At 35.3% G+C, this 27003-nt stretch overlaps 1 protein-coding gene across 3 annotated transcripts in view; it reads left to right on the plus strand.

Moving 5' to 3' along the window:
• Positions 1-27003, plus strand: part of Ziz (dedicator of cytokinesis protein Ziz) — an 87871-nt gene that overhangs the window by 19048 nt on the left and 41820 nt on the right. For 2 of the 3 annotated variants that reach the window (XM_089234503.1, XM_089234504.1), the window contains exons 14-27: positions 12456-12535; positions 12805-12992; positions 14811-14876; positions 15519-15611; positions 16489-16646; positions 17061-17148; positions 17278-17364; positions 17947-18027; positions 21215-21274; positions 21874-21903; positions 23021-23206; positions 23697-23894; positions 24990-25136; positions 25624-25707. In XM_089234503.1, the coding sequence (XP_089090629.1) occupies positions 12456-12535; positions 12805-12992; positions 14811-14876; positions 15519-15611; positions 16489-16646; positions 17061-17148; positions 17278-17364; positions 17947-18027; positions 21215-21274; positions 21874-21903; positions 23021-23206; positions 23697-23894; positions 24990-25136; positions 25624-25707 (1546 nt within the window). The remainder of the gene's footprint in view (positions 1-12455; positions 12536-12804; positions 12993-14810; positions 14877-15518; positions 15612-16488; positions 16647-17060; positions 17149-17277; positions 17365-17946; positions 18028-21214; positions 21275-21873; positions 21904-23020; positions 23207-23696; positions 23895-24989; positions 25137-25623; positions 25708-27003) is intronic. The other variant, XM_089234505.1, reaches the window with a different exon arrangement.

Below are 27003 nucleotides of genomic sequence, written 5' to 3' on the forward strand. Positions count from 1 at the left end.
AGCAGGTATTGACTTACTTTCGACAGACAATGTATCCAATTTTTTGGTGAAGTTTTCACTTTTATTTACCTTTTCAAAGCATTATCAGTAGCGCTAGAAGAATGAACCATCCTAAACAAGCACAACTCACAAATTTTGTAAATGAAACACATGAATGACGATTGCTGAGTGTTGTTGAAAAAAATTTCGATAAAGGAAAAAAACCGTGAATACGGAAACCGCAAATACGGGGGGGGGCGACTGTATGTTTAAAGTTATTAACTGGTAGATAGTAACTTGTCAACCAGGGGCGGTCTTAGGGCAGTGCGACCGGTTATTTTTTATTTAAAAAAATAACTATAAAGTATACATGAAAAATGACAGAGATGAGAAAGAAATTAGAGGTTTGTTGTGTATATAATATTACGCTTATTTTTCGAAAAGGAAAGAATCGATGGACAGTGCACCTACACTGGTGTAAGAAATTAAGAGAATTTGCAGACTTGGTCGATTATCTCTAGAACTACTGTACCTGTAACGTATCGGGATCCGATCCCTCTACGTTAATGGTGGTCTTGTCGTTATGTGGGAAATTCCTTCTTATTTTAGACCCCAGGGACCTCTCAGTTACCGGAAACCACCCGAGGACCCACTGGCGAACCGGTAAGGGCCAGAGTGTTCGATTAGTTCGGCAGTCGGCGGGTGGGGTCTTTCGGCTGTCGAACGAGAACGGGCCAGAGGTCGGGCTACTGATGTCCCACATAAATTAATTTCCCTCATGACGACGATGCCGCTATTTTCGTGGAGGGGTTTGATCCAATATATGTATAGTTGGGCGAGGCTTAGCCCAGTTTAAATTATTTTTATCGAAGAACTTCCCGGGGGAGTTGTTGCAAGTCTCGTTGTGCGGATACGAAAATATAGTGTTGTACTCACTTATTTTCGGCGGGGGGCTGCAGACCTCCGTCGGAACAATTCATTTCATATTGTTATGTTAGTAATGTTTACATAATCGGGAGAGTCTGATCAGCTCTCCGGATTATGTCATGTTGCCAGATTCCAATGTAATTAAATTGTAATGTTTATAATAGTGACGCATGAATATGCAAATTCGATAATTTTGTTGAGGCGAAAAGGCCATGCGAGGACATGTGGTCCCAAACTTCTTGTAAAAGGGGAGTATAAATTCCTCCCTCTTTGTCTCTCACATTGCGTTCGTCTAATCTTGTTCTGTTCAACTGAAGCCCTCTAGTAGGACGGTTCACCGTCTTACTACCGTATCTATTGGCCTTAGGCTGAATTGTTAAAATGCAATAATCTACATTATTTGAATCCGTTTTCCGGCAGGTCCGGAATCAAAATATAAAACAATCTTCACAGTCAAAGTTCTTCATTGCTGATCGAGGTGGTCCGGCCCTCAACCGAGAGGCCCCCGGAGCTGATCAAGGTGGTTCGGCCCTCAACCGAGAGGCCCCCTGGAGCTGATCAAGGTGGTTCGGCCCTCAACCGAGAGGCCCCCTGGAGCTGATCAAGGTGGTTCGGCCCTCAACCAAGAGGCCCCCCGGAGCTGAGCAAGGTGGTCCGGCCCTCAACCGAGAGGCCCCCAGGAACTGATCAAGGTGTTCCGGTTCTCAACTGAGAAAACTCCTCTGGTATTTACGGAAAAGCTAACAACATCGGATGTCGATCGCTGCACAGGTTGACTGTTGTTGATCATCAATTGGTGAGCCAGTATCTTTACTGCTAACGTCAAATAGAGGGCTCCAAGATATACTAATCCATTGTTAAAATTAACTAACCCATATATTTGAATAAATAATAATATTTCATGCGAAAGTTTGTTTCTAATCATTTTCCACTTGTCGTTTGCCACTTTATTGCTGGATATTTCGAACCGGGCAAGCAACTCCCATAAGGGACGTTGCAATTTTTGGGGCTCGACCGGTTCTCAGTAAGTGTGGCAAACCGCGGGTGGAAAGTACTTTCGCTAAAAAAAAAAAAAAAAAAATTTTTTTGATATTTAACATTGATTTTAGAGATGAATTCTAATAATCATAGTACGCCTAGAAATTTAGGTGATGATGTTCGTGTACAAATTGAACCGGAACCAAGTGGTTCACAATCGAATAATGGTTCACAAATGAACTTTACTTATCCAACAATGTCAAATCCTTATAACGAGACGCATGTAATACTTCCCCCGGCATTACCTTTAAATCCCGCAAATGCTTTGGTTCCATTGACCCAACGCAGTGTTGGTAGTCTTATATTTTCAGGTAGTGGAGAAGACGTTAGAAGCTTTTTATTAAAATGTGAATCGTATTTTAATCTTTACAGTGTTCCTAATAAGATCGAGTTAGTTGTAAGCACGTTTGAAGGTCGTGCTCAGGCCTGGTGGCAAACGATAGGCAGGCACGAATGGGAAAAATGGGGCCCCCATAAATCGTGGGAAAGTTTCAAGGGCTTGTTATTACAAACCTTTTCAAGGTATCATACCAGGGTTGAATTAGCTCGTGCTTTATTCTCTGAAAAGTTTTCGAACCGGGCAAGCAACTCCCATAAGGGACGTTGCAATTTTGGGGGCTCGACCGGGATTTGAACCCGGGACATCTCGCAAATGGCTGCGTTCTTCATCGATCCGCGAGCCGAGTGATCCACTTATTTTCGACGGGCTCGTACCTTGATTTCGTATTACATAAGTTAGATCTTTTTCAGTCGTTCGATTTAACCGTTCCGGAGTCGGACAAAATTGAACTTATAATGTCACAATTACCCTATAATGTGAGAACATTTTTGGAAGTTAGGAAGCCTAATTCTTTGCAACAATTATTTGTAATGTTAGATCAATTTCTTGCAACGCGTGAAAATGTTCAAATTGAATCTCGTAAAAATTTTGAATCTTGTGAAAATTGTGTTGAGAAATTTCAACCTGAAGTTAGAAAAAATTGTGTGGGACCTACACAAAATGTAGTACAACCTTCAAGACGGCCTTTTAGGACAAATAAATTTTTTCGACAAGTTACCTGTTTTGGTTGTGGTCAAATCGGCCATATTGTAAAAAATTGTAAATCAAATGGGAATCAGGGAAACTAGACCTGGGATACATGAGAAGGGGTAGTGTATCCATGGGTAAAAAGACCCCTAGTAAAAAATTTAGTTTTCTTAATCCAGTTGTGAGAGTTAACAACAAGATTTTGACAGCAAAAATTGATACCGGTGCCGATTGTTCAGCGATCAGTTTCGATCTGGCTCGGCAGGTTGGTTCACCCACTAATCAAGTTAGACCCTATCACGGTGATAGATTTCAGTTGGCATCCGGTGAGTACTGTCAGCCTGTGGGGATTCTTCGGGCCCAAGTGGAGATACGAAACAGTGTCGTGCACACAGATCTGATAGTGCTCGCCAGGGTCCCATTTGGGATCTTGATCGGCAGTGATATTTTGAGTAAAACTGAAATTATAGTTGACTTCAAAAACTTTGAACTTAAAGGAGGATTGTTGTCATATAAAGGAGATGTTGATCAGGAAAAAATGCAAAATTTAGTAAGTAAATCGGAATTTGATTCCGATCAGAAAAAAAGTTTGTTTGAATTGTTAAAACAATTTCCGAATTTGTTCAGAAACACTCCCGGTAGAACTCACGTTGCTGAGCATAAGATCGTGACTGACGGAAAACCGGTTTTTCGATCCCCTTTTTCTCTTCCGCGATGGAAAAAACAATTAGTAGAAGAGCAGGTGCAACAGATGCTCTGTGATGACGTCATTGAGCCTGCCTCCACAAACTGGGCTTCCCCGTGTTTTTTAATCAAAAAGAAAACTGGTGATTGGCGATTTGTCGTCGACTATAAAAAGGTGAATAAAATTACGGCACCCGATCGGTACCCTTTGCCTTTCATCGATCAAATTCTACAACGAGTGGGTGACGCACGATTCGTCTCTACGTTCGATCTGGCCTCAGGGTATTGGCAAGTTCCAGTGCGGCTAGAGGATCGGGACAAAACGGCATTCATAACCGATTCTGGAATGTACCGATTTAAGGTAATGCCCTTTGGACTCAACAATGCCCCGGCCACGTTCCAACGCATGATGACTACAATCCTGGGCCACTTAGTCGGTAAGTGTGCCGATTTTTATTTGGATGACATTGTCGTTTACAGTTCGAATTTTGAGGAACATTTACAAAACTTGAAAATAGTATTTTCGTGTTTGGAAAAAGCAGGCTTAACTCTTAAGCCAGACAAATGTAATCTCTATAAAAAAAATTTGGAATATCTAGGTCTCTGTTTGACCAAAGAAGGATGGCACGTAAAACAGGACCAAACCGATGCCATTTTGAGTTTTTCTAGGCCTAAAACAGTAAAACAGGTGCAACGTTTTCTGGGACTCTGCGGGTGGTACCGGCAATTTGTTCCCCATTTTGGTGATGTCGCTAACCCCCTTTACGGCCTGACAAAAAAAGGGCAAAGGTTCAACTGGGACAAAATACACCAACAGGCGTTCGAAAAATTGAAACATCTCTTGTCTTGTGCTCCCGTTCTAACCACAAGAAAAAAAGATTGTGCCTTAAAAATTTACACAGATGCCTCAGGAATTGGGCTTGGAGCCATTTTGCAGCAAGTTGAGCCTGACGGGGAAAAGCCGTTAGCCTATGCCAGTCGTACCTTGAATTCAGCAGAAAAAAATTATTCGGTAACAGAACAGGAGGGACTCGCTGTTATATGGGCGTGTAATAAATTTCGAGCCTGGTTTTCAGGAGAACCTGTTACTATAGTAACGGATCACAGGGCAGTCGCCTGGTATTTTGAGGCTAAACAATTGAAGGGGAGGTTAAGCCGATGGGCTCAATTACTACAGGAATATCCTTTAAAGTTTGAATATAGAAAAGGTTCGACCATGCAGGCCCCTGATGCCCTGTCCAGAATGCCCGCTGTTGTCACCACTGAAACTGATTTCAAGGAAAAAATTGATAATAAATTATATTTGTTCTCGTTTTTGGATTTACCTGAGTTAATTGTTCAACAGAAAAAAAATTACCAAGATATTATACAGTATTTTAATGATAAATCTGTCGGAAGACAAAAAATTGATGAAAAAATTGAAAAGTATTACCTTTTCGAAAATCAAAAATTGTTTTTTAGATTCAGGAATAAAAAATTGCTAGTAATTCCTCCACCATGTAGAGAGAAATTTTTGACTGAAATGCACATGCATCCCATTTCAGGTCACATGGGAGTCAATAAAACTCTTCAGCGATGCCGACAACGCGCGTTCTGGCCCGGTATGCGTAAAGATATAAAAAAATTTGTCCTGTCCTGTAAAAAATGCCAAACATGCAAATTCGACAATACGAGGCGATGGGGAGGCATGGTGTCAACCTCTGTTGATCATCCAGGAGAAATGGTTGGGATTGACACCATGGGTCCCTTTCCCGTTTCTTCCAGAGGGAACGTGCATCTGTTAGTCGTCGTCGATTATTTCACAAAGTGGGTAGAGTTATTTCCACTAAGACGAATTACGACAAGTGCAGTTGCTAAAAAGTTTGTTCATGAGTACTGTATGAGATATGGCTTTCCAAAAAGATTAGTTTCCGATAATGGTTCTTGTTTTATATCAAACCTTATGAGGGAAACTTGTAAAGTTCTCCAGGTCAAGCAAAGGTTCACAACCCCCTATCATCCTCAATCAAACCTTACCGAGAGATTTAATAAGACAATTAAACAGATGATCTCCTGTTATGTTGGTGATAAACATAAAGACTGGGACAAAAATTTAACCTTTTTTGGTCTTGCTATTAGGTCGGTTCCCTCGGAAACTACGGGTCAGTCGCCAGCTAAATTGTTTCTTGGTAGAGAATTAGTTTTACCATTTGACTGGGCTATGGACATACCGGTTTGGGAAAGGGTGAGTTTGCCCGAAAACTTACTTAAGCAAGTTAAGGAAAATGTCAAAAAACAACAAAGGAGACAAAAAAGATATTATGACAAAAAAAGATTATTGCACACCTTTAATCAGGATGATTTGGTATTAAGGAGAACGCATTTCCGTTCTAGTGCGCAAGGCAATGTTATGGCGAAGTTGAAACCACGATGGGACGGCCCGTGTAGAGTCCTGGAAAAAATTTCACCTATTGTCTACCTGATAGTGGATTTATCCAATGATAATGTCTATAAAGTCAATGCTTGTGACTTGAAAAAATTCGTTAGTAGTGACCAAATCGTTCTTGAGCCTGTCCCGCAGTCACCTGAGAGTAGAGAGGTCCTTGTACAACACACTTCCAGTAATCCGAGTCGACATCATGTTTCACAAACGCCCTTAAATAGTGCTAATTGCACTAACTCTAGTACGTCCTTTAACCGGCAAAATCCCGAGGAGGACACCACTCCTAAGATGGTGAAAACGAATTTCATTAAATCTTCCGTAGGTTACTCTAAGTTTTTGGTTCCGATTCAGAGAGGGTGGCAAAGGATTCTCGTTAAGAGGAAAAAACAACCTCGTATTGACGTCTATTATTACTCTCCCGAAGGGACAAAGTTCAGAAGCAGTGTTGAAATTTCGCGATACTTACAAAATCGGGATACTGATTTGGCTGTCGATAACTTTTCCTTTAGTGGGAAGTTTAATATACCAGGTGATATGTTAACATAGTTTTTGCAAGTATTTCTGTAAATTAACTTTTTTTAACCTATAGAATTTTTTTTTTTTGGGAAAAATTCTTCCGTGGTGAGGGGGAATGTAACGTATCGGGATCCGATCCCTCTACGTTAATGGTGGTCTTGTCGTTATGTGGGAAATTCCTTCTTATTTTAGACCCCAGGGACCTCTCAGTTACCGGAAACCACCCGAGGACCCACTGGCGAACCGGTAAGGGCCAGAGTGTTCGATTAGTTCGGCAGTCGGCGGGTGGGGTCTTTCGGCTGTCGAACGAGAACGGGCCAGAGGTCGGGCTACTGATGTCCCACATAAATTAATTTCCCTCATGACGACGATGCCGCTATTTTCGTGGAGGGGTTTGATCCAATATATGTATAGTTGGGCGAGGCTTAGCCCAGTTTAAATTATTTTTATCGAAGAACTTCCCGGGGGAGTTGTTGCAAGTCTCGTTGTGCGGATACGAAAATATAGTGTTGTACTCACTTATTTTCGGCGGGGGGCTGCAGACCTCCGTCGGAACAATTCATTTCATATTGTTATGTTAGTAATGTTTACATAATCGGGAGAGTCTGATCAGCTCTCCGGATTATGTCATGTTGCCAGATTCCAATGTAATTAAATTGTAATGTTTATAATAGTGACGCATGAATATGCAAATTCGATAATTTTGTTGAGGCGAAAAGGCCATGCGAGGACATGTGGTCCCAAACTTCTTGTAAAAGGGGAGTATAAATTCCTCCCTCTTTGTCTCTCACATTGCGTTCGTCTAATCTTGTTCTGTTCAACTGAAGCCCTCTAGTAGGACGGTTCACCGTCTTACTACCGTATCTATTGGCCTTAGGCTGAATTGTTAAAATGCAATAATCTACATTATTTGAATCCGTTTTCCGGCAGGTCCGGAATCAAAATATAAAACAATCTTCACAGTCAAAGTTCTTCATTGCTGATCGAGGTGGTCCGGCCCTCAACCGAGAGGCCCCCTGGAGCTGATCAAGGTGGTTCGGCCCTCAACCGAGAGGCCCCCTGGAGCTGATCAAGGTGGTTCGGCCCTCAACCGAGAGGCCCCCTGGAGCTGATCAAGGTGGTTCGGCCCTCAACCAAGAGGCCCCCCGGAGCTGAGCAAGGTGGTCCGGCCCTCAACCGAGAGGCCCCCAGGAACTGATCAAGGTGTTCCGGTTCTCAACTGAGAAAACTCCTCTGGTATTTACGGAAAAGCTAACAACATCGGATGTCCGATCGCTGCACAGGTTGACTGTTGTTGATCATCAATTGGTGAGCCAGTATCTTTACTGCTAACGTCAAATAGAGGGCTCCAAGATATACTAATCCATTGTTAAAATTAACTAACCCATATATTTGAATAAATAATAATATTTCATGCGAAAGTTTGTTTCTAATCATTTTCCACTTGTCGTTTGCCACTTTATTGCTGGATATTTCGAACCGGGCAAGCAACTCCCATAAGGGACGTTGCATACCGATTTTAATGAAATTTGATGTGTACATACATTGATACAATACAAAACAAATAATGATTCAATAATTGTAATACACACGCATGATCATGCGTAATACTCGTTGGAGTCGGAAGGTATGAAACAGCGGTTGCAGAATAAACAAAAAAATGGGTTAATAGATGGGTTGATGGGGGTATGGTTCCCTCTTACAGATATACAGGTCTCGCAGCATGATTCATACTTGAAATAAGGCAGTTTATCATTTCCTGTGGCAATTGGTCCCACTCGTTCAGCAACGCTGTTTTCATTCCCTGGATGGTTCCCGGAGGGGGGGTTGCGAGTTGCAATTGCTCTCTCCAGACATGCTCTATAGGGTTAAGGTCTGGAGATCTGGCTGGCCAATCCATCTGGCGAACATCCTCACTCTCTAGAAAATCATTGAGCAGAAGAGCTCTATGTGGCCTCACGTTATCGTCCATTAAAATGAACTCAGGGCCAACTGCACCCCTAAAAAGGCAAACCTAGGGCTCCAAGACCTCATCCCTATACCTCACACCAGTCACAGTGCCTCTTTCAAAGACATGGAGAGGTGTGCGGCCATCCAACATGATGCCTGCCCAGACCATTAAACTTCCTCTGCCATAATGGTCGATTTCGCGGACATTGGAGGGTAGGTAGGGGGTCCCTGGTTCTCTCCACATGAACGTATGGCGAGAATCGGTGCTTAGGCTGAACCAGGACTCATCAGTGAAGAGAACTGTCGCCCATTGATCCATACTCCAATCTCTATGCTCTCTGCACCATGATAAACAGATTCTCCTGTCCGTAGAAGTGAGCGCGACGCAAACAGTAGGTCTTCTTGTAAACAACCCTCTCTCATGAAGTCTTTTGGAAACAGTCACCCTTGATACATGGGTTCCTGTGGCTGCATACAAGTCAGAAGAGAGCTGAGAAGCTGTAGCACTCCTGTTACGCCTCGCTATAATAGACAAATGGCGATCTTCTCTGGCCGTCGTGGCTCTTGGACCACCTTGCCCAGGCTTTCTCTCGATGGATCCGGTATCCTGGAACTATATTCATAAGTTACACACGACGCTGGGCGTTAAATTGAACTCTCTACAAATCTGGACTTGAGATTGGCCTGCTTCTAGCCTCCTCACAATTCGCCACCTCATTCCATCATCTAAACATTGGGGATTACTCAGTTTTACTGTTACAATTTGAAATTAACCGATTGCTGCAAAATAACACCAAGAAATTCGCTGAGGTGTGCTAGTGAACGAAATGCGTCTTAACTTACGCGCACTTATAAAGCCTGTTTCTCTACTGGCTCCGCCTACACACATGTGTACGCTTACGTATTTGACGTACAAGATTTGCATTTTTGTCTAGAAGCAGTGGTTTTATATTCAGTTCAGTTCTTTTCATGAAATTCGATAAAATATGCAAATTCTCTTAATTTATTTCACCAGTGTATATACGTACAGTACATAGCATTTTTGGTCAGATAAAAATACACACTTTTTCTCTTTCTCAAGCTCTTTTCATTTACCCCTGCTGGAGATTTTATGGGGAGACGCTATTTCTTTCTCTTTTGTTGTGCAGTAAAAAATAAAAATAATGGATGAATCACCCTTGGTCCCCCAATTTTTCTACTAACGAGAGCCAAATTGTTTTCCTGTGTTGTGAGGAGTATTACAAGAATTGAAGGTGTCTTCTGATGTGGGAAAACTTTTGAGCCAAAATCAAATCAATTTATTAATTAATATAAGGTTAATAAAAATATTACATTTGATTCATGAAAACCACCAAGCATACACCTAGGTCCTATACTGGTTGTTACAATGAAGTTGATTTATAAACACTAACAATTGACAATATAAAATAAAATTATAGTATTTGGTAATTTTGGAGAGAGAAAAAATCATGCTAAAATGAAAAAATCAAAATATACACACACATATAAATACATAAGTTATATATAAAATACAATATAATGATGCAACGGGCAGGGGGGGGGGTGCTTTATTACTTATATAAAAAAATCTATAAATCAATCTTGCCTCTTTTTTTCCCGACTTGTATTACTTTTATTAAAAACGCAGAATCGAATCGCCAATACAGTTAAATGTTTGAAAAAAAAAAATATTGAATAAATATTTTAAAAAAACCAATGAATGAATTAAAACCCATGATTTGCTGACCATTTTAAATAGGGATCCTGCACTTGGGCCTCGTTCCTACCTGTCGTACGAGGAGAAAGTAAAATGTGCTCACATGAGAAAACCCATGCATTTTGGCTCCCCAATCACTGGCCAGTCTTCTGACTCGCCAAACTTTCTTATTAGTCCACCCAGGGGCAGCTCGGTGGACTGGGTGTGCTCTAGAAGGGTGTTTAATCCAAAGTGAAAGGGCAAAAAAAGTTAGGAAAAATTATTTTTGCCCACTGTAAGAGGGGTGCCAAGTCTGAGGTAGACAGGGTGGAAAAAAGTTAGGAGAAATGATTTCTGCCCCTTCTAGTAGGAGCACCAAATCCGGCGTAAAAGAGTGAAAGAAATTACAGAAAATGATTTCTGCTCGCTTTAGGAGGGGGCGTCATATCGAAAGTGGACATATGAAAGAAAAAAATAATTAGGGAAACTTATTTGTGCCCTCTCTATCAAAAGGGCGTAAAAATGAGAAAATGATTTCTGCCCACTCAAGAAGGAGTGCCAAAGTAAAAGGGCAAAACAAATTTGACATGGTGTGTTATGACATAAAATATCTCTGTTCCTTTGAACGCATCAAAGCGAAGCGATCGAAACAAAAGGGTTTTTTTTAATAGGGAAGGTCAGGGGGCCCCCAAAAATAAGTCCTGCTCGGGTAGAGATTTTGTCTCGAGGCGCCCCTGAGTGCAACGTATGTGTGTCGAAAATTGTAACAAACAGTACATGCACGACTGAACATTTTCTCAGCGTTTCATGGATCTTGTTCCAGATACTATGAGGGGAGCCTTATAAGAGGCTTGGCCTCCTAGACAGTACCTCTGTCTAGGAGGTCTCGGTAACGTGTGGCCCCAATGGGACTCTAGAAAGACATCTTTCCCTTTCAAGAAACTAATGAGGAACGTATGTTGGAGATTCAGTTTGATTTTTTTTAAACAGCTTTACAAACCAGATTCCACAATCATGACCCTCCCCCCCCCCCCAATTCTGTTTTTTTGAAACTAAAAAAAAAACTTTGAGATGCAAAATATATATTGCTTTACTTCATTGGGATCGTTGTCCCTAAAATATGCATCACGGAATTGTTTTGCACCTTGGTAAGGTACTAGGTGTACCAGCGATATGTCTCACCAAATAGATTTATTAATTAAATAGTGTGCCGGTTTATTAAAAAACATGAAATTTTTCCACTATGTTATACATTATTTGGGAATACGAATCATAGTGTGAACTTAATCTAGCTGCCGGTAACTGTAAGGTAAGCTTTTATATTAATTACCATTTGAGAGTCATAGTGTGCATAGTGTGAACTTAATCTAGCTGCCTGTAACTGTAAGGTAAGCTTATATATTAATTACGATTTGAGGCACAGGGGAAAAAATTTAGGAAACATATTGGATACAAAACATATTGGAAAACATTTGGATTCGCGCTGCAAAACAAGAAAAAAAGAAGTTCTGTTTAGTTTAACTAAACAGAGTTAGTTTAACTAATGTTTTTGCACCGGGGGCCACTAAGTCTAAGACCGGTCCTGTTGTCAACCCATATATTAAATATTTTAAACTGTCATGCTAACCCCCACCAAAAAAAATGAAATTGATTAACCAAACTTTTTTGATAGAATACACTTCCAACTTCTTTTTTCCTTTTTTTAAAATTCTTTTAAAAGCTCCTAATATAGGGTTACTGAACCCACCTATGCTTATTTATATGCACAAGGGGCTCATATTCATTCTTCTGGAACTACTTACAGATTACACAATAAATCTATTAGCTTTGGTAAGGTTTTGTGAAATTTGCTTTTATAAAATTGGATGAACCATTTAAATTTCAGTATTATTTGAAAAACAATACTGAATTTAATTGCAATGTTTAATTCTATCTGGAATTAAAAATTTCAATTAAAAAAAAACAAACCTAACCTGTCCCATTCGGATTAAAATCACTGAGCTATATAGGAAAAAAACTCAGTTTTCTGTATTCATCAAGGATGTTATACTGTTGTCTAATTTAATTGAACTGATTAAATTTTTTTTAATTGCTAGAATTTCTCACAAGATTTAATTTTTTCTTCTCATTAAGAGATTTCAGTGAAATAAAATCACCATCAATTTGATTTATGGCAGTAATTTTAGTTTTGCTATTACTACTATCATTCTTACCAGACCTGATAAATTGAAGCATTTGACTGTGATACCTGGAACTATAAAGCTGGCAATTGAATTACTCCAGGAGATGCCGAAAAGTGAGTTAAATGATTTATTGTGATGTTCTTTTTTTCCCTCCTAAATCAATAAATTTCCTCTTAAATAAAAAGTTTTTTCTACAGTTTTCAGTCATGCGCAAAGGTTTTTCTGATGTTATTATAACACAATAAAAATATATTTTCCATTTATTCTTTTGTGAGGAAAAAAATATTTATTTATTACTACATTCTATGTTGTATAACCGTTTTTGCGTACTGAAATAAGGATGAAATCTGTGTGCTCATTTTAAAATGTTATTTTGCTTCAGATTGCTTGACATCTTCAATAATGCCTCTTCTGCCTTTCCCTGTTCCACCTGTTGCTGAACCCACTCTGGAAGTCGAGCTTTTCCCATCAGAAACAGCCGGTGACAGTTGTCCTTTCACCATCTACCTCAACCATTTGTATGTATTCCCAAAAAGTCTGAAATACGATGGACAAAAGTCATTTCCTAAAGTAATTTGAGCTCCAAGATTTCAGTTCTAAAAAAATTTCATCTTTTCAGAAATCATTATTAATGTTCCATAATTCTGATACATTACCTTAACACTTTGAATCTTAAATTAATTTCTCAATGAATTTTTCCTTTTCATGTTTGTATCACTGTTATTTTGGGATCTATAAAGCAGAATCCATTCGGGGTCTATCCAGAATTAAAAATTTTAATTAAAGGAAATCTAACCTAACCTGTCACATATTATAATTAAAATCACTGATCAAGATAGAAACAGCAGCTCTTTCTGATTTCCAAATGAAATTCATTTCATTGTTGTTTTCAGTTTTAGGTGCACGCATACGAACTTCCACAAAGCAGAACACGTTATTCTTTTTCCTTCTTTCTTACATGCTATATACCTATAAAAAAAACACTTTCATGTAGGGTAAACCATCTCTCTCTGGTGGGAAGCATTTTGTAACAACTGGGTAACTTTTGGCATGAAATGAGGACAAAAAAAAACAAGTTTGCAACAATTTAATTATTTAAAATTTAAGGTTGAACTGAGTTTTTAAAAAATTTAAAGAATGATAATGAAAAAATAATTGATGTTGATGAAAAATATAGTGTTGGCAAAAGTGATTAAAAATTATGAGTAAAAGAGTAGTAAAACACAATTATACTTGAAATTTTTGAGTGAGCTAAAAATTATTAGTTTTCATTTATTTATTTATTTAAATACAAACTACAGGCAAAAGCCCAGTTACAGTTTGCATATATGAATACAAGAAAAACATATATATATACAAAATTCGAAGTTTAAAAATATACATCATCAGTATTACTGCATCTCAGAAATCGGTACAATGGAGAATTTTTCAAAATATCAGAACGATATGGAGGAACATAAAAAAGATTACGACATCTAAGATTGATTCGTGGGCAATAAAAAGTAATAAGGTTTAGAATATCAGGTGCATCAATATCAGTGTGAATAATTTTTACAAAAAACCTAGTAAGGGCCCTGAGACGGCTAGTTTCAAGGGAATTATAACAGAACGATGAGCGAAGTATTTCGTTTGGTAAGTAGTGATTATATGACTGATGTTTCTTAAAATATACATAGCGCAAAAACCTGTTTTGAACACGTTCAATTTTAACTATATTAAATAAGCAATGTGTTACGCTCTTTCACAAAAAATAGCTTTTATCAGTTACTAAAACAATCACTTTACTGCACAATACAAATTAAACAATTGATAAGCACATTTGTAACACTCTATTAAGAAGGGGTGTTATATACAGTTTGCGCTTATACAAATAATTATTTGTATTTGAAATTTTCATACCATTTCGAAGATAGTGAAAATGTTTTATCAAACACCAGTAATTAGAATTTTTTTCCCAACTTGATTCATAATTTTAGGTTTGTAACAAGAATGTATTTAAGGTACTCTGCTATTAATAAATTTTTGATTATCAGTATATGCACCAAACAGTACTGCATAACTGACATACTAGATAATGCAATTGTGGACATCCCATTCATTTTAGAATTGGGGTCACAACCTTCACATGACATTTTCATAATTGAAATAACACACAATGTATTTTTTTTCTCCTTTGCTTATGTATCTTTGCCCTCTATGTAGGAGGGTAATGTTTGAGGGCAACGAACAGTAGATGGATCACTTTATGTTAGATTAATCACACATATTGAGACATACTCAGGATAAAAGAATTATTATTTTACTCTACTACTTCTGAGATACCTTTCATGGCCTGAGGAATGCCTTTTAAGCTTTCTAAAAATTCTGAATCTTGACTTTTATTTATAGGCTCGTAATATTTTGTGCACAATTGAATTTCGAGATAGTGACAGTGCGAGTGCACAGCCTTTACCGGTATGTTTCAAAATTCATTTTATGATTTTTATGTTTGAGTATGTTATACTTTTATGATTGTGAAGTGTGTTGCTTGTAGCATTCTCAAGGTGAAAATATGTTTCCTGATATCATATAGATAGATTAAATCTTGCATTTCCAAAAATGCATATAATTTTGTAGCATCAAATAATCTGATAAATATTCCGCATGGTTATTCAGAGTTCCTATATTACATTCATTTTCAGGCTGCATGTGGTCATTTAAAAAAGGTTCTAGATTCTTTTTTTAGTATAAAAGGTTTTAGTACAAAAAGTTTGAAATTCCCTGAAAAGTTCTAGTTCTATGAGTTCTCTGCAAAAGCCAGGAATTCTTAAATTTTTTCTGTAATAGTGATTTTTTGGTATTTTTCATTGTAGTAATTTTAAAATAGCTGTCACATTGAAAAGGAGGATATAATGGCAATCAGTTTTTCTTCCCCGAGATTAATTGAACAGTTTTTGAGTGCCTTTATTATCATGTTTGGAGGAGAAGCAAAATAAAATCTTTCCCTGTAAAATCATTGAAATTACAAGAGTACTCAAGTTTATTTTTTCATTGATTTCATTATGCTTTGTGAATTTTACTGTGATCATTCATAAATTATCTGAATGTATATTTAAGGTTATATATGGGAGACCAGGAGAATCATTATATACTACTGAAGCCAGCACTTCAATAACTCATCACAACTTGAATCCCGATTTTTATGAAGAGGTAGGAAGTGATATTTTCTAAAAAATAACCCCTCATTGCATCATGCATGTTTAGAGACTAAGGAAAATTTGATATAATGAAAAAATTTATGCAAATAGTTTAACATTAGTGATTTTTAACATAGATAACATATGAATGACTTGAAATATCTACACGTCTCATTATAATGAAGAGATGTAATGAGAGTACTGTTGTATGTATATATTTATGGTTATATACCTATATATTGAGCTATGCATGCAAATTGCTATTATATAGCAATTTGTTTTTAAATTTTTTGTAAATTCATTTATCTCATATTCTGGTTTTCCACAATTTAACTGTTCCCATAACTCATGAAGTTTATCAGGCTGCTCCTATTTCATACTAGTGATTTCTGATTGCTGAACAAAAAAGGATTTTTTTTCTTATACGTTGAAAGATATACCTCTTAACTATTTATATAGTTTGAGTGTCAATGTATCACTCAGTTTTCCATTCTGATTTTATAAAGATTTATTTTTTGGCCACAGATATTTTCTACTTCCTATTGTTTTGAGAGCCTAATAATATGTACCAACTGCAAAATTTGCAAAATGTCATTTATTAAAAAAAATTTAATGCATAGTTCATTTTGAATCATAATAATTTCATAGAATTTTATTTATTTTATTTGCTATTCACTTTTTGTGTGAAAAATAGCATTAGAAAAGCCATTGAGTGATTTAGAAATTATTAATATTAAAAAAACAGCTTCAATAGTTTGATAGTTCTGCCTACCTTTTTTCATTTATGAATTTCAAGAAAGTAATTTTAAATTTGCTGTACTTAAAATCTATCGTGAATTATATGGATTAATTCCAAGTTTGTGTATATTTTTTTGTTGCATTATGTGAAGGTGAAAATTCTTCTCCCACTTCAACTTCATGAAAAGCATCATTTGTTGTTCACATTTCATCATGTTAGCTGCGAGCTTCCAAAAGGAACAAAGAGAAAAGATGTTCCAGTATCTTCCATCATTGGGTTTTCATGGTTACCGCTCATCAGTAAAGGAAGGTAGGCATTACCTTAAAAACCTTCTCACCATTCTGAATACTACTATTATTACTTAACCGCACAAGTGTGTTCCTCAAAATTCGGAAGTAAGCAACTTGGCAATCTATTTTGCCTTTCGTATTCTGCATGAATTTTTTAAATGTTGTATGTCTGATTGCTCTCTGTTCACTGACTTCTTAAAGGAGAGATTGGCTGGTATTTATGCTTTGAAGTTGGAGAACCCATATTTAATACTGCATATGTTTCATATATTTTGTAGCATATACTTTTCAAATTTATGCAGACCTTGAAAATTGAGATTTTCTCAATTTTATTAAAATAGCTTTGTACTTTTCCTCTGAAAATTATTAAGGTATGTGATATTAATTACTTTCTTTACCTGCCATTATAGAATCATTCTTTTTCTCCATACAGGATAACGGTAGATGATCAGTTGCTTCCAGTATCTGTATCATTGCCCTCTGGTTACCTCTCAAGCAAACCACTCGGACTTGGAAAAGGGGTAACATAATATAATATGACAATAATTGCTAGTCACAGAAAGAATATTATATTTATAGTTTGTAATTATTATTCTTAAATGAAGATTAGTTGCAGTTTTGCTCATACACTATATTTTTCTCCTATCCAGTACAGTGGTCCTGAAATAAGATGGGTTGATTCTGGGAAAGAATTATTCAAAGTTGCATTCAAACTAGTATCTACTGTACAAACAAAAGCAAGTATAATTTCTTCAAATTTAATAAATCCATAAAATACATACTTATATTCAGACATAATGAGACATCAATATAAAATAATAAATAAATCCAATGTTTATGTTAAAATTTTTCATCATTTTACAGTTGTAAATTTGTTCAATTGTTGTTCAATTTTACAACCCAGTTGTAAAATTGAAAATAGTAATTTAAATAGCTTTTAACACTGTCTGGAATATATATATTTTTTCTGAAACCATTGACAACCCATCAATCCTCACAAAGAATCAAAAAGATGTTTGTGGAAATGGATTGAAAAAAAAACTTCATCCACTAATTTGCAGCTTTAAATAAGCTGCTTAAACCAAAAAGTAACTTTCAAAGTAATAAAAGTCACTGTATAATGTTTCATTATAACCAATTAAAATAATTTCACTGTGTGTTGTATTGTTTAGAGAATTAATTTTTTAAATTTCATTTTAACTTTTGCACTATAACATTTATTTTCTCTCATACAATTTATAACTAACCAGCCAGTCTTTTAGTATTTTTACTGTAGCTAAAATTTACTTATTTATGCAAATTGTCTTTTTTCGATGTAGGATCAGCATCTTCATAATTTTTTCTTCAATTGTCAGCGACTTCTTGAAACACGAATTCCAACATCGGACTATGAAACAAAAGTATGTATTTTCATATATTTTTCGTCATAATGATAAATGGCTTTTAATTTTAACTACTTACGTATAAAATTGAAAAGTTAGCCTGTTCAATTTTATTGTTTAACTAGGGGAGCAAAGTCCCTGACGCCTTCGGCATCCAACCCCCAACTCCTCCAAATGGACCTAACTACTCGTCGCATCTTCTTTAATTATAAAACAAAATATTCCTCAGGCACTGCGGATGCATGCATTCAAATGCCAATTTCCCACTCTGATTTCGATAAGCAATGCACTGCCATTATAAATACAGCATAATACATATGTATTTATAACCAATACATATGTGGTATACAATGATAGGCGATACAGCACAATAAGTAATGCACCTCTATATACAGTGCATCACAATAAAGAATGCATTACTATATGCAGTGTGTCACAACACGCAAAGCACCACCATCAGCAATAAAGCACAATACTCAATCCACCACTATATGCAGTGCACCACAATGAGAAATACTACACAAACCACCATAACAAACCAAATGCACTGCATTACAATAAGCAATACAGCACAATATGCAATGCACCACAGTAAGCAATAAGCGCTGCATTGCACTAAGCAATACAGCACGCAATGCACTAAAATATGGAATGCACCACTATTTGCATTATACGCAATAAGCACTCATTAAAATAAGCAATACAGCATGCGATGCATTACAATACACAATGCATTACAATCACTAATACACCACTATTTGCAGTGAACCACAATAAGCAGTACAATATGCAATCCACCATAACATGCAATATATCACATCAAGCAAAGCACAATAATACTCAATGCACCACAATACGCAATAAGCACTGCATCATAATAAGCAATACAGCATGCAATGCACTAAAATCAGCATTGTACCACAATGGGCAATACAGCACAATAGCAATAACCACTATTAGATTAAGCAATACAGCACACTATGCACTACAATATGCAATGCATTACAATAAGTAATACAGCACAATATGCAATGCATTACAATAAGTAATACAGCACAATATGCAATGCATTACAATAAGTAATACAGCACAATATGCAATAAGTAATACAGCACAATATGCAATGCATTACAATAAGTAATACAGCACAATATGCAATGCATTACAATAAGTAATACAGCACAATATGCAATGCATTACAATAAGTAATACAGCACAATATGCAATGCATTACAATAAGTAATACAGCACAATATGCAATGCACTGCATTACAATAAGCAATACAGCATGCAATGCACTACAATATGCAATACAGCATGCAATGCACTACAATATGCAATGCATACTGTATTGATGCCTAACAATATGCAATACAGCATGCAATGCACTACAATATGCAATGCATACTGTATTGATGCCTAACAATATGCAATACAGCATGCAATGCACTACAATATGCAATGCATACTGTATTGATGCCTAACAATATGCAATGCACCACAATCAATTCACCATATTGCAGTGCATCACAATAAGCAGTAAGCATAAAATTATAATAAGCAATATGGCACACAATGTACTACAATACACAATGCAACACAAAACACAATACACCACAATATGTAATGCAGCAAGATACACAATACGTACTGCATTATAATAAGCAATACAGTATGCGATGCACTACACCACATGATTCGATGAATGTTGTATTGACAAGTGGAGAAGTCATTTCTATATGAATGGATTAGTATTTACAATGCAATAAGCAATGCAGCACAATACACCATGCACTGCAATACAGCACAATACACCATGCACTGCAATACAGCACAATACACCATGCACTGCAATACACCATGCACCGTGATACAGCACGATACGTGATGCATCGCAATAAACAAAACATAATATAAGCACTGCATTACAATAAGCAATATAGCACTCGGTGCACTACAGCTCGTAAAGCCTCATAATTAGTAATGTGTGTAATAAATGCACCACAATAAGCAATGCAGTATAATACCCGATGAACCACAATTTGCAATATGGCACATTATGCGATGCATCGCAATAAACAAAGCACTCGAGTATGCAATGCACCACAATACGCATTAAATGCTGCATTACAATGAGCAATACAGCATGCGATGCACTACAATATGCAATGCACCATTATTTGCAGTGACCACAATGAGCAATGCAGCACAATGCATAATGAAAAGCAAGAAAACCATGAGATTCATCCTCGACTCAAAATGAAACCAGTCAATATCCCCATAAAAATATCTGTCCAGTCCCCCGTCCTGGTTACCCGGACCCTGTGTGTTGGGAGCACTGGTGATGTATACATACCTTTGAGTACATGCACAAAACTTGGTCCGTACAGGTCAAGCAGTTCCTGATGTGTTCAGGGGTTAAATGAAACTTGACCCAAAATCGTAACCGACTTCTGTAACACAAAAACTTGACTGATTTCTGTCACTCAAAAAATGTGTGACTTCCATAACATAAAATTATCACTAATTTCTGTTGCATAGAAATGGGCCCTTTTTAAGTTTGTGATTTTATATTATAGAGCAGATTAGGGTATATTATGAAATAAGTATCAAATGGTAAATTAATTTAGTAGTTTAGTGGAGGAATTGATAAATTGAATTAATTGTTTAAATCAATTTAATTGAACAACTGGTTGAACAGCTGGCCTACAGACACATTTATGTGTACATGCATACAAAACTGCAGAAAATAGGTTTAAAAAACCTTTTTAAGGATGAATCTCTTCAATTTATTGTTTAAAAATCCCAAGGATATTGAATTTTGAGTCACTTTGGATAGATTTTGATGTATGATGTTATTTTTGTACTTAAGAATGAAAAATGCTAAATGCGTTTAAATCAATTGAATTTGAAGTTTCATTAATAAAAAAAATGTATACAGTGGGAAATTTATGTGGTTTTGTAATTTGTATGATGATAGTTATTACACACATATTTCTAATTTGGTAATTTTCATCAGTTGTGGCATTTCATTTGATTAATTTGTGGCATTTCATCAGTTTATAAAAATGTTATTTTTTAGACCATGCTAAAACTTATGAAAATTGTTTTGTTTTTTTTCAAATGTGTGGTATAAATCTATAAAATTTATCTTTATATAATTCTGTTCTAAAACATTTCATCTTGCATGCATTTTCAAAACTAGGATGGAATCCCATTGCCAGTTGGTGCAGAAACTGTGAAGGAATTTTCAAAGTTTATCAAGGTATTTGCTTTTTCCTCATCTTAATATTCTTCTGTGAGTGTAAATACAACTGTAAATATCCTTTGTAATGGATCATCATAACAATTGTAGATTTAGGATTCAGGTTTGTTATTTTTAATTGGTCATTTTTCGAGCCAAAAAAATATTCAATATTTATTTTTTCAGTGGTTAAATACACTTTTTTTTGTGTAATTTCCTTTCAATGAGACTGTGGCTTATGGTGGTTTTTTTAACAACTGTGAAAATTCATATTCATCAAATAATGCAAATTTGTGGTGATATATATACACTATGTATTTTTGTGATGCCCTCTCGATTAAATTTCAAGCCTCCTAATTGCTCAGGAATAAGCATGTTTATTGCTTGATATAATTCAAATTATTTTTTTATTACAAAAAGTAATATGAAGTAATTTTTTTTATGTTTCAAATATATAATCTTGTCATTTTTTTATGGTTTTTAGTTTTATTTGTTATAATAATTAGAACAAGGTAAAATGTCTGATGTGGAAATTATTTTTGTGAAATGAATACATAGGCTGTATGATGTGCTTTAATTTCTTTTATTTTTCATTTGAAATGAAATTGTTCAATTTTTAGGTGTATCATGGAATGGCCAAGACTATAAAGGTTTTCATTCTTATTAGCATGCATTGCTTGAAAGCAATACACAAGCATTACACTCATTACAATATGAGCCAGCTTGTCTTCTTTTTATTTTTATACTAACTCAACTTTTGTTATGCATTTGCTTATTATGAATAATATGCATGCTAGTGTTCTGCTGCTGCATTGTAGTGCTTGAGAATTGAATTAATATGCTTGAAATTGGCATCATTTCAACAAAGAAAAAGAAAAAAAGTGTTCATAAAATGTTTGAATTGTACATTCCTCTTGATTTGATCTGCAAAATGTAATTAGTTAGATTGAAGTAGGATCAATATTTTGAATATAGTATTACAATTTCTGAAATATTTATTCAATTGCATAAACTTCAAAATTAAAATCATTAAATCAAATTATCATAAGAAAAATAAGCATAATGTGTGTGGTGATCATAAATTATCCTAGAGATTTTCATATCTGAGAGACTTATATATATTATAGCCAAATGGTACTTATTTGCAATTCAATATTTGTTTTAATATACAGTGTTTAGTATACAATGTTAAAGTACGTATCCCACCTATCACAAGGATATATAATCTCATGTATCTCTTGAAACTAGATTTTCTTATAACTGCAGATTGAAAAACTTCATACATCATATGACACAACAGAAATTGTTTTGAGTATGATACAAATCAAAAATTAAGTGGAAAAATACAGTTTACAGCAGAATAGTGACAAACTAATTATCTAACTGTAATTACAATTTTAGATTTCAAGATCAATAACATTCGTAAACATTGTTATATGCTTGACAATCTTTTTGATACACGTAAATGAAACAAAAGATTAGCAGTTGTTATTATGTGTGTGTATTAATACAGTATACACATAAATTTCTTCAGAGGCTAACATAATGATCATTTCAGTGTTTGCCAGCGATTCTGTGAAATATGGCATAAATTCACAATTTCAATAAATCGTTTTTCAATCTTATTATATTTAATATGCATTACATAGGCCTATGACAAAGTTTTTGTAAATTAGATGCTTTATTAATTCCACGCTTTTTGCATAAAATTCATAATTTTTTCTTCTATTTTATTTGTTTTCACCATTGTTTTTTTTTGGAATTCAGGCATTACATGCTGTGGACCTGAGCACGATTATTCATTTTCTGCCTACTATTCTAAATCAGCTTTTCTACCTGATAGTATTGGTTCCAGAGGAAGAAATATCTTCCAATGTTGTGCGTGTTCTGATACACATAGTTCATGGCATCCATGATGTTCGAAAAAATGACATTATTCATTCTTATGTTCAGGTAAATATTTAATATGAAGACATAATCTTATATGTTAATTTCATTTTATGTAATTGACGCTTAACAAATTATGGAATACCCTGCTCTATTGAAACTAATGTTTAAAATAGTTTCTGGAACTTATCTGACATTCCCAGTTAGGAGTTACATGGGAACACACCATTTAATTATGACTGAGTGATTAATTATTACAAGGGCAAATGTATGACTTGTATGAAAGAACCCCCCCCCCCCCCCCATAGGCATGAGAGAGTTAAATTTGAATCTAGTGGATTTTTTTTACTACCCAGGAAAGTGTCAAGTAGAATTCACTGGTTAAGGAAAAGTTGTAATGGGGGAAAAAATTTCTTGGTTGAAGAAAATTAAACTTGTTTCTTTCAAATGAAGACTGACAAAGGGTGCATATTGATGTGCATTTTTGCCTATGCTTATGTACTTGCATATTTTTAATCACAAATTGCATAATTTTCGTTTTTGTTTTGTTTTTCAGTATGTATTTGAGACAACTAGGATGTATGTCTGCAACAGGATTGTTCATGAAGAACTTATCAAATGCATGATTGCTCTTCTGGATTTAGCAAATACTGATTTCTTGGTGATAAATAAATTTCTTCAACACTCATGGTTCTTTTTTCAAATAATTACAAAATCCATGGCACAGCATCTTTTAGCTTCTGAAAGAATAAAGGTTTGTTTCTCTTCTTTTTTTCATTATCTAATACAGTGTAACCTCGATATAACAATATTCTACAGACCAAGAAAAAATATTGTTGTAGAGGGATTATCACATTATATCGAGAGGCAACATTATCCTTACATGTGATCAAATTTATGCTGCTGGTGTCATCTTTCCTACATCTGCGTTATTAACACCACCAGGGAATGCACTTTTCTGTATTTATTTGCCGCAAAAAATTGTAATTGATTAGTTTATTAATAAAATTCACTGAGATGCATTGCCCCAGTAATCGCATTGCACTTTTAAGTGCAAAGTTAAATGCTTGCCCTAGACGTATTGCAGTGCAGTACTAGTAACTTCCTTTAGCTTTCTGTGATCCTTTAGTGTAAAATATTCATAATTACACTTCATGCATAGTTAGAAAAATTGATGGCAGCACTACACATAACAAACTTTCCAACAAACTTCACAGAAGGTTCACTACACACACCAACATGTACCAGTTCATGAGAAGTTCTGCAGAGGAATATGGAGAAGGTGCATGTCTGATTTAATAGTGTAAAATATTGATGTTATTGGACACCTTCAGAAGAACGAAAACAAGTGATGAACTTAAAATTAACACATCACTGCCAGTCATGTTAGGTTTTGTTGATAGTTAATGGGGAATTCACATGCTGGCGCAACATTGGCAGTGGATGTGTTAAATTCAAAACGATTTTGAACAAAATATAAAAAAACTTTATAGTTTCAAAAATCTTAAAAATATCGTTATAGAGGGATCATTGTATTGAAAGGAGTTTAACGTTAGACTATGTAGGCAATTCCAAACAAGATTTGAAAAAAATGTCATTGTAGAGGGATTTATCATTGTAGCAAGATTTCACTGCATATTTTTATCAATTTTATGTTTTCTTGTTCTGAATATTTAAATAGAAAATTTTTAGGTATTCATATTGTTTTGTTCTTTGTATTTCTAATACATGTAAATGCATGATGAGAGACAAAAGAATAGTCTCTCATTCAAAAATTTGAATTCTTTTTCAGTTTTATCTGATATGCATACTTACATGAATCTTAGTAATTAATTTATATTTGTTTCAGATGCTCCGCAATGAAAGGTTTCCTACTGATTTTCAGTGCAATATTCAAAGATTTATCGAAGAGTTTGTACCTCATATATTCAGTAAACATAAAGAGTTGCCTGCTGAAACTAGACAAGCTAATCTCAGTTTGGCTTTGTTCATAAAGGTGAGTTTTTATGATATCGATAAAAATTCAGTATTTTTGTTCAATAAATTTATAATGATATTATTCTCTTAAAGTATTTACTTTTTTTTTACATGGTTCAGTAAAATGAAGTATTTATAGTTGTAGTCATTTAGAAAGGAAATACTTATCTAGTGCTTTTAAAATAACAGCACTGGTAATTTCTTCCTCATAAACATTTATTTATTTATTTAAAACTTATACAAATACAATGCCACAACAGGCAAAATGCCCAACGAGGTGGCTGAGAAATCAACTTCATGGAAATCATTTTCCACCACCCAGTTACACCGAGTCATTTTAGCTTTTCTCTCACTTTCTATTTTTGGAAAATTAGTGGTTTTACTACTTCGTGATTTTTAGCAAATAAAAATTTTAATTGATATTTTTAACCATATAAATTTAGATATCCATGAGCAGGAATTGTATGATATTCCTAAATTGATATGTGTTTGTTTTTTTTTTGCAGCAATGTCTGTCTTTGATGGATAGAGGATTTGTATTTCAATTAGTAAGCTTGTACTTGGAGAAATTTAGCCCAGCTGATACAAAGGTATCAATTCATGAAGCATTTTGTGCATAAATAACAGTCATGTTTTATCTTTTATTGCTTGCATCTGGATCATTAAGATTTTTGTCAAGAAGGAAAACTTCCGCAATATAGTGCCTGCTCGCTATAAAAGTATTCTCTATGAAAGTTGGTAATTTATAACTACTCCCCCCCCCCCTCAAAACTTGCTGCCCCATCAAAATTTTTACCTAAGGCATGATCCTCCTTTGTTCCCCAAAAAGGGTAACCTGGTTTGCATCATTATTTATTTATTATTATTTTTTTTTAATTTACTACATTCCAAAAAACTATTAGAGATGGAAAAAAGTGAGGTATATGTTTATATTTTCAACATGGGTTATGACTAGGAATACGTAAATTTCATATTTATGAAATAACCGCAATGAATGCCAAATTCACAAACTAAATGCGATAAATGTAAAATTTACCAATTTTGACTATATATACTGCTGCTCAATAAATATGAAGATGATTACTCCAGCAGAAGTTTCTTAAAAATAAGTTTTGGCAGTCTAGCTTCTAAAATATGGGTTCAGTTGACTTTCGTTTCCGAATAAAAACTTATGCTAATCGACAATTTGAAAGGATCAAACTTCCCATTCGCACATGTTTTGTGGAGTAAGTTAGTAGATTTGAAATCTTTTGGTCTCAAATTTCAAGGGCATTTTTACAAAAAAATGATTGACAAATGAGTACAGTAGAGTAGCATCCGACATAAATGGGCCGGCAGAACGTTGGATAACACGGAGGTGTTAAGGAAAAGTCTATTAAACATCAAACTATGTTATAATTTTGCACATTACGAACCTAATCATCATGATTACAGCAAATCAACAGAAAAAAATTAAGTGCGAAAATGAACTTACAGTTGCAGAATATTTTTAAGTTAAATACAGTACTTAGAAAAGTTCAGTCCTGTGATGATTTAAAAAAATTTTTAATCATAGTCTGCTTTCCTTATGAGTGCCGTTTCTTCGCTGCCAAATCTTTGCAACATCATTATGTTGATTCCTCTAGCTGCTTCTTGTTGCTCAATGTATTTAATTGCAGTTTCTAGAGCCTTAACTCCATCGTTATGTGAAATTCTGGAAGCTCAACAGTTGGTGCTGGATCATTTTTTTTTTGTGGTGGGACGTCGGATAATACGAAAGGTTGGATAAACGAGACTCTGCAGTATGTTGGAATTGATGAATGGCATAGTATTCTGCTGAAGACACAGCAGCAGAAAAAGAGTTAAAATAAATTGACTTTACACATCCAACCAGTGCCATCTTAATG

Source organism: Pholcus phalangioides, unplaced genomic scaffold (genome assembly GCF_987345545.1).
Source record: "Pholcus phalangioides strain wild (caught in Gottingen) unplaced genomic scaffold, Ppha-v1.0 ptg000008l_1, whole genome shotgun sequence".
NCBI lineage: Eukaryota > Metazoa > Arthropoda > Arachnida > Araneae > Pholcidae > Pholcus > Pholcus phalangioides.